The sequence below is a fragment of the Lactuca sativa genome, chromosome 4 (genome assembly GCF_002870075.4).
Source record: "Lactuca sativa cultivar Salinas chromosome 4, Lsat_Salinas_v11, whole genome shotgun sequence".
NCBI lineage: Eukaryota > Viridiplantae > Streptophyta > Magnoliopsida > Asterales > Asteraceae > Lactuca > Lactuca sativa.
Window position 1 is genome coordinate 214,531,918 of NC_056626.2, and position 8,086 is coordinate 214,540,003.

General features: G+C 36.6%; 2 protein-coding genes across 2 annotated transcripts; both read left to right on the top strand.

The window, feature by feature from the left end:
- Positions 1–375: 375 nt before the first annotated feature.
- Positions 376–1,053, top strand: LOC111895876 (probable calcium-binding protein CML15). The gene has a single exon (XM_023891930.3). It carries the CDS (start codon positions 515–517, stop codon positions 995–997), a length of 483 nt encoding a protein of 160 aa, XP_023747698.1. The 5' UTR covers positions 376–514; the 3' UTR covers positions 998–1,053.
- An 879-nt stretch (positions 1,054–1,932) lies between these two features.
- LOC111895862 (uncharacterized) lies at positions 1,933–4,746 on the top strand. The gene is made up of 6 exons (XM_023891917.1): positions 1,933–2,049; positions 2,126–2,398; positions 2,512–2,595; positions 2,661–3,357; positions 3,493–3,620; positions 3,874–4,746. Exons 1-6 carry the CDS (start codon positions 1,933–1,935, stop codon positions 4,744–4,746), a joined length of 2,172 nt encoding a protein of 723 aa, XP_023747685.1.
- Positions 4,747–8,086: the final 3,340 nt, after the last annotated feature.

Below are 8,086 nucleotides of genomic sequence, written 5' to 3' on the forward strand. Positions count from 1 at the left end.
AAAAGCAAAAAAAAAATAGAATTTGCCAAGTGGAATTAAAGGTAACTGGAAAAATAGAAAAAATGACATATGACATAGTGTATAAAGTGATAATATATGACAACGTTATTTTTTTTTATTAGTATAGATGATATCCGAGACTTAAAACTACCAACCTAAATAGCATATACGATCCGACACAAATATAAGCATATACTAAATATTATTGCATGCACATGTAACATTTTATTTATGTGGTAATGTGTATCACACTTTTTCCATGTAGTTGGCAAAAAATGACTAAAATACGATCACCACAAGAGTCGATACGTCCATTGCATTAAAAACCTTGTTATCCATCTACCGCATAGTTCTCCAATAATACATGCATGCATACCTCCACCACCACCCAGATCCCTCTATTGCCACCATTGAAAAAACAGCCACCCTTGCACCGCCACCAATTTAATCAATCTCATTGTAAAAACATATATCCCTAAGAGATCAGCACCACCATCAACCGCCGTTCTTCACCATGTCAAGTTTGCCGGAGGACCAACTGAACCAGCTCCGGGAAATATTTACAAGATTCGACTTGGACAAAGACGGGTCCCTCACCCACCTCGAGGTGGCGGCCCTCCTCCGCTCTCTTGGCCTGAAACCAAGCGGAGAGCAGATCCATAAGCTGTTCAAGAACATGGATTCCGATGGGAGCGGGACTGTCGAGTTTAATGAATTGGTTAGCGCCATGTCATCGCAGATGATGAGCGAAGATATTTTGATCAATCAACATGAGCTTATGCAGATCTTTCAATCGTTTGATAGGGATGGGAGTGGGTTCATTACGCCGGCTGAGCTGGCTAAATCCATGACGAAGATGGGTCAGCCATTGACGTATCGTGAGCTCTCTGAAATGGTTCGAAACGCCGATACTGATGGCGATGGTGTGATTAGTTTCAAGGAATTTCAAGGAATAATGGCTAGATCTGCAGCCGATTCACTTGGGTTCACGTTGTAATGACTTTGATCTTGAAGGGTAAATACGTAAGTAAATGTAAATGATTATTTCCTTTATCGGTTATGTATTGATCTCTTGTTCATCTTTTGAATCATTTGATCAAGATTCATTACAAGAAAGTTAGTTTTTTATTTTTTGGCTACCGGAAGCAAATTCAAGACGATTGTCGGGTTGCATTTAAGATTCATCATGGCCATTTAGTGATCAATTCGAGGTCGAAGATACAATTTTATCGATTGATCATTTTGGTTTCTATTTCCGTTCAAAGGTTTGATCTACCTTTATGTAAGACAAATGATGACGCAAGTGAAAATTAAAATGGAATGGTTTTGATCAAACAATGTTTCATGTCTCGTGTTCATCCAAAATAAAGTCTCATGCGTTTAGGAAATAAATAAATAACTATAACCAAATGTATCTTTCACAAGGTAATGTCATAATCAATTTTTATATGGACCGATCAAACAAGTGTGTGAATTAACCAAATAACATCCTTGTATAAAAGATATATTTCTTGAAAATGCAATTTCTATAATAACCATAATTTTTAGGGAATCTTTATATTTCATGTTAAAGTGACATCGCAATTGTAATTATTTATCAATTGAATAACAATTGGAGAGGCACTGCTGGCGAAACCATCTTTGTAAATGTCTACAGCCCTCAATCTCTATCTGAAAAAAAAAAAAAAAAAAAAAAAAAAAAAAAAAAAAAAAAGCTTATGGTCAAACTTGATGAATTTAAAGGAGTCTAGGCCAGGTATTTGGCTTTTATTCGGGGATTTTAATTCAGTTCGCTTCCCTGAAGAGAGACTAAATTCCAATTTTTGCCCTTATACCGCTACTGCATTCAACGATTTCATTCTTGGGGCTAGTTTGGTAGAACATAATATGGGAGGCAGAAAGTACACTCACTTTTGGGATGATGGGGTCAAAATGAGTAAGCTCGATAGGTTTCTATGTTGTTGTAACTTTATCTCCTCCCACCCCTTCTTTGCGGTGACAGCTTTGCCACGGGAATATTCTGATCACTCCCCGATCACTCTCATCTCAGTTTATCGTGATTTTGGTTATCCTCCATTTAGGTTTTTAAATTGAGTAAATTACACGAATGATCCCTATGGTTTAGGGTAATTGCACGAATGATCCCTATGGCACACCAAATGAAGTTCTTGTGGCAAAGCTTCGCATTTTAAAGAATGCAATCAAAAAATGGAAACGCATAGATCAAGGAAACGTGTTAAAAGAAACCAACATGTTGAAAACAAGGGTTAACGAACTAGATATGGCAGCGGAGTATAGAAATTTGTCAACATCTGAAATTACAGAATTGAGAAACGGAAGAAAAAAGATTTTAGAATTGGAAAACATTCATCAGATGGATCTCAGACAAAAGTCTAAGGTCAAATGGCTAACAGATGGAGATGAGAACAATAAAATTTTCCATGGAGTGTTAAAAAGTAAAAACAGGCGAAAAAAAAAATTCATGGCTTACTAATAGATGGTGAATGGCAGACGGAGGTGAACCCTATAAAGACAGAGGCTTGGAAATTCTTTCAACATAAGTTCACTGAGACGCATAAAATCATACCCAATTCAGTAACCCCCTTATTAAGAAACTAAGTCTGGAGGACTGTATTGCTTTGGAAAGGCTATTCATTCAGGAGGAAATAAAGAATGCAATCTGGAGCTGCGGTGGGGACAAAGCCCCGGGGCCGGACGGGTTCACGTTCCAGTTTATGAAGAGGTATTGGCACATGATGAAAGACGACATTATGAGGTTCATAAAAGATTTTGAGAGCACCGAATTGATGGGAAAGGGATGTAATTCGTCATTCATCACACTGGCTCCAAAGGTTAAAGACCCAATAACCTTGGTGGACTATCGGCCAATTAGCCTCATTAGGGTCCTATACAAGATAATTTCAAAAACTCTCACAAACCGTCTGAAATCTATCATTAGTTCCGTAATTGGAGAATCCCAAACTGCTTTTATTGAGGGTAGAAACATACTCAATGGTCCTGTCATCATTAATGAGACCTGTGCTTGGGCGAAAAAGGCGAAACAAAAGATGTTCCCCCTCAAGGTCGATCTTGATAAATCATTCGATTCAATACATTGGGGATACCTAGATTCAATTATGTTACAAATGGGCTTCGGAGTTAAATGGCGTTCCTGGATATCAGGTTGTCTCACCACAGCACGTGCCTCTGTTCTTGTCAACGGCTCACCTACGGATGAATTCGTTTTGTCTAAAGGTGTTCGGCAGGGAGATCCTATCTCCCCGCTCCATTTTATTATTGCAATGGAGGGACTCAACATCGCCCTTAAAGAAGCGTGTCAAAAATCTGTAATACAAGGTATTTTGTTCCCCATAAGTGAGGTCTGTCTGTCACACCTTTTTTACGCAGACGATGCGATTTTTGCTGGAGAATGGTCGAGAGCCAACTTCAAAAACTTGTCGAGAATTTTAAAGTGTTTTCATGTGGTTTCAGGCTTAAAGGTGAACTTCCAAAAGTCTAAATTATATGGAATTGGTGTATCCGATTGTGACTTGGCTGCCAGTGAAAGGGTTATTGGATGTGAAGCAAGCTCATTTCCATTTTCGTACCTAGGTGTTCCGGTAGGGGCCAACATGGGCCTAATAAAAAATTGGAACCCTTTGATCGATTGTGTCCAAGCATGCTTATCCTCGTGAATGGCTGCTACTCTATCCATGGGCGGGAGGCTTACACTAGTAAAATCTGTGCTTGGTAGCCTTCCCTTGTACTATTTCTCCATATTTAAGGCCCCAATCGGGGTTATTCAATCATTGGAAAAAATAAGAAAAAGGTTCCTATGGTGGGGGGGATGAAGAAAAAAGAAAATTTCACTAGGTAACATGGGATAAAGTGATTGCTCATAAAGAAAATGGAGGACTTGGTGTTGGTTCGTTGAGGGCTGCCAACCTTGCACTACTTACTAAATGGATATGGCGAATTAAGGAAGAGAAAAACACGATATGGAAGAATATAATCACAGCAATTCATAATCTGGATAGGAAACCTATCAACAAATTAGTTAAAAAATCGATCCATGGAATATGGAGAGGCATGGTTAAAGCAATGGCAGAACTGGAGGATCTAAATACTATTCCGGCTAACATGTTTGTGGTGAAGGTAGGAAATGGCGAACATACTAGTTTCTGGCATGAAACATGGATTGGAGTGGAACCTTTAGCCTCTTGGTTTCCTAACATATTCAAGCTTGATAAGAAGAAGTCAGCATCAATTTTGGAAAGGAGAGCTGAAGAAGGTTTTGTGGCGAAATGGAAGAAAGCCCCATCCTCCCCTGTTGAATTGATGGAGTTGTCTCAACTTCAGTCAATTATTCGCAACTTTATCTTCTCAAGTGAGCTAGACTCTTGGAAATTTTCACTTACACATGATAGAATTTTTAGGGTGGATACACTTAGATATCAGGCGGATTTGGCATTGGCGGTTTCATCACCAAAACGGATCGAATGGATTCACATGGTGCCGCTAAAAATATTGGTGTTTTTATGGAGGGTGTCCATGGATAGAATTCTTACAGCAGATGCTCTTTCACATAGGGGAATAAATGTTAATTCGGTAACGTGCCCTTTGTGTCAATTGGATTTAGAAAAGACGGACCATCTTTTGGCGAATTACTCATACTCGGGAGAAACATTCAGGTTGATATTTGAGTGGTGTGGCATTGAGCCTCAAAAATTCGTTTCAGTGGTTTAATTACTTGATTTTGCTTCTAAATGGGGGAACAGGCCAAAGAAAAAGAAAATCTTCCTAAGTGTTATTTATGGTACTATTTGGTGTATTTGGCGGGCGAGGAACGACATAGTATTCAATAACACTCCTTCAAAACCGGCTAAAACAGCTGATAACGTGATCTCATTGATGTTCAGATGGGTAAAACATAGGGGCAAAATGGGAAATGGAGATTGGGTGAAATGGTGTTGTAACCCGTTCACCATCTTGTAAATTGTCTTATTTTGATGTTTTTTTTTCTATTTTCTTCTGTTTGGTGCTTTCTTCTTAGCTTGGCATCTTGCCTTGTTTGGTCAATAAAATTCTAGCATGTTCCAAAAAAAAAAAAGAATAACAACTAGATTTACTAATTTATTCGATATTACCATTAAACTTCCAATTATGAATGATCTTATATATAGTATGATAATAAGAAGGGTACATAAATGACAACACCAAATTAATTATGATAATAAGAAGGGTGCATAAATGACAACACCAAATTAATTATAGTTTTGACCGTTTTCTTCGAGATTGTTTTTAGGAACAAAACGTGTGCCTAAGTTATTTATACTTTATACGAATGCTTTATTTATACATTGTCACATATGTTTTACATAAACATCATTACAATATAATATTTAAAACCATTTATCTAATAGGTTAGAATGTTAATTATTTTGTGTAGTTTAGATATTTATATTCTCCTATAATATAGGGGTCATATGTGTAAATGTATAACTAGTTGTACTATATAAAGACATGAAATACAATACAAAGGTTAACGGGTATTTCACTATTAAACATGATATCAAGCCGCAAAGTGTGCAAGTTGAAGAAATCATTATATGGTTTGAAACAAGCACCAAAACAATGACATCAAAAGTTTGATGATGTTGTCTTGTCTAATGGTTTTGCATTAAATCAAGCTGACAAGTGTGTATATAGCAAATTTGATACTTTTGGTAAAGGAGTCATGATTTGCTTATATGTAGATGATATGTTGATTTTTGGTACTGATTTAGAAGAAGTTGATAAAACCAAGAAATTCTTATCATCTAGTTTTGATATGAAAGACATAGGGGAGGTTGAGGTAATTCTTGGTATAAGAATTAGAAAAGGAAACAATGGGATTTCAATTTCTCAATCTCATTATATTGAGAAGATATTGAAAAAGTTTATCTTTGAGAATTGTTCTCCTGTTAGCACTCTTATAGATCCTAGTCTTAAGCTTTTACCTAATAAAGGATCTCCAGTATCTCAACTTGAATACTCAAGGGCTATTGGTTGTCTGATGTATGCCATGATTAGTACTAGTCCTGATATAACATATGTTGTAGGAAGGCTTAGTAGATCTACTAGTAATCCTAGTTCACATCATTGGCAAGCTGTGAGTAGAGTATTCAAGTACTTGAAAGGGACCATGAATTATGGCTTAACTTATAGTGGATATCCTTCTGTTTTGGAAGGTTATTCAGATGCCAGCTGGATTAACAACTTAGAGGATCACTCCTCTACAAGTGGTTGGGTGTTTCTTCTTGGAGGAGGTGTCATTTCCTGGGCATCTAAGAAACAGACATGTATTACTAACTCAACCATGAAGTCTAAGTTTGTTGCATTGTCTGCTGCTGGTAAAGAAGCTGAGTGGCTAAGGAATTTAATTTATGAAATTCCACTATGGCCCAAACCAATATCTACCATTTCTATCAGATGTGATAGTGTTGTAACCTTGGCTAAGGCTTATAGTCAAGTGTACAATGGAAAGTCTAGACATTTAGGTGTTAGACATAACATGATTCGTGAGCTCATCATGACTGGTGTGATATCTGTGGAGTTTGTAAGAACTCACTTGAATTTAGTCGATCATCTAACCAAGGGGTTAGCAAGAGATCTTGTGCACAAGGCATTTGTAGGGATGTGTTTAAAGTCCACTTAAAATCTTTTATATTGAGATACCTAATTCCCATCTAATGTAATATTAGACGTTGAATTCAATGTGGAAAGCTTGATATTTGAAGATTGGAACACATTATTATTATCATCCCAATGTATGTGTTCAATACTGCAAGTTAAGGAGGTTGAATTTATATTCTTAATAGTTCTTTTGAAAAATTGCATTTGTAGGTGCAAGAATAAAAGAAGTACCTATATAAGTATGAAGTTTAGTTGCTTCAAGAAGTTAGGACTTGGCTTTGACATGCTTATTGAAGGATGGGACACAAGCTAGTAAAATATAGTGTCAAGTTAGAAGTTTGAGAATGTAAACTGTTGTATATATTATCTTCATGTATTCATTTAGAATAGAAAGGGTTCAATCCTTAGTGACACCCAAATATTCGAATATTTGGAATGATAATATACTAATGTGAAATTCAGTCGTCATGATATTTCATTTATGCATCAGTTTGTTGTTGTTATGATTTTAATGTTAAGTTAATCAAGATTACACTTAAATGGGGTAGGTTTGTTGGTGATTTTACATCACTAATGTTATTTAAGTGTAATGGGGTTAATTTGTTGATCAATGTCACTTTGACAATTATTGAACAAATCGGTATGGTGCGGAGTCCATATTTGTTTAATTTTGTCTATGTTGAAAGTATACTCCTATTTAAGGGCAAAGCCCCGGAACCAACGGGGTCCGGGGGCGGCATCCCCTGTCCGTTTTTCGAACAGTTTTAAGACATAAAACTGTTATGGCAGTTTTAAGACAGAAAGTTTTTCTGGTTATATGATCATTTTTCGAAATCAATTGTTGGTACTCTTCTTATTCATAACATCTTGAACATTCTCTCTTCTGTTTCTTAAGTTTCTGAGTATTATCCGATTAAAGATTGGGAGTACCACCCAAATACTTTAATCTGAAAATATTTAACATGATTCTCAGAATTTCCAAGCCTTTCTATAACCGAATATCTTACATACTCTCTCCCAATACGGACTATTTTTCCCTGCCTTCGACGCTCATGTTCTTTATGTGTTTGTCAATCCCTTCATCAAGGTCTCCACTCGTTTTTGCTTCGGCTCCAACCTATCATCGATGTGTTCTTCGTGTGTATATGGTTGTCACACAAAAACACTCATGTTGCTATTGATCTTCATTCCACTCCATCAAGGGTCACTATAAAAAATATGTCATCTAGTGGCACACAAAAAGTGGCACTAAAAACACAAAAAATATCATTAAAAGCTTCTTAGAGAATGAGCGGGACACACAATAAGTGTCACTAGAAACGCTCCCATTAAAACCCTTTAATAACACTTTTTGTTTTTGACGTTGTAGTTTTTTAGGTTTTTTGTCGCATTTTTTTATGTCACGACAGAA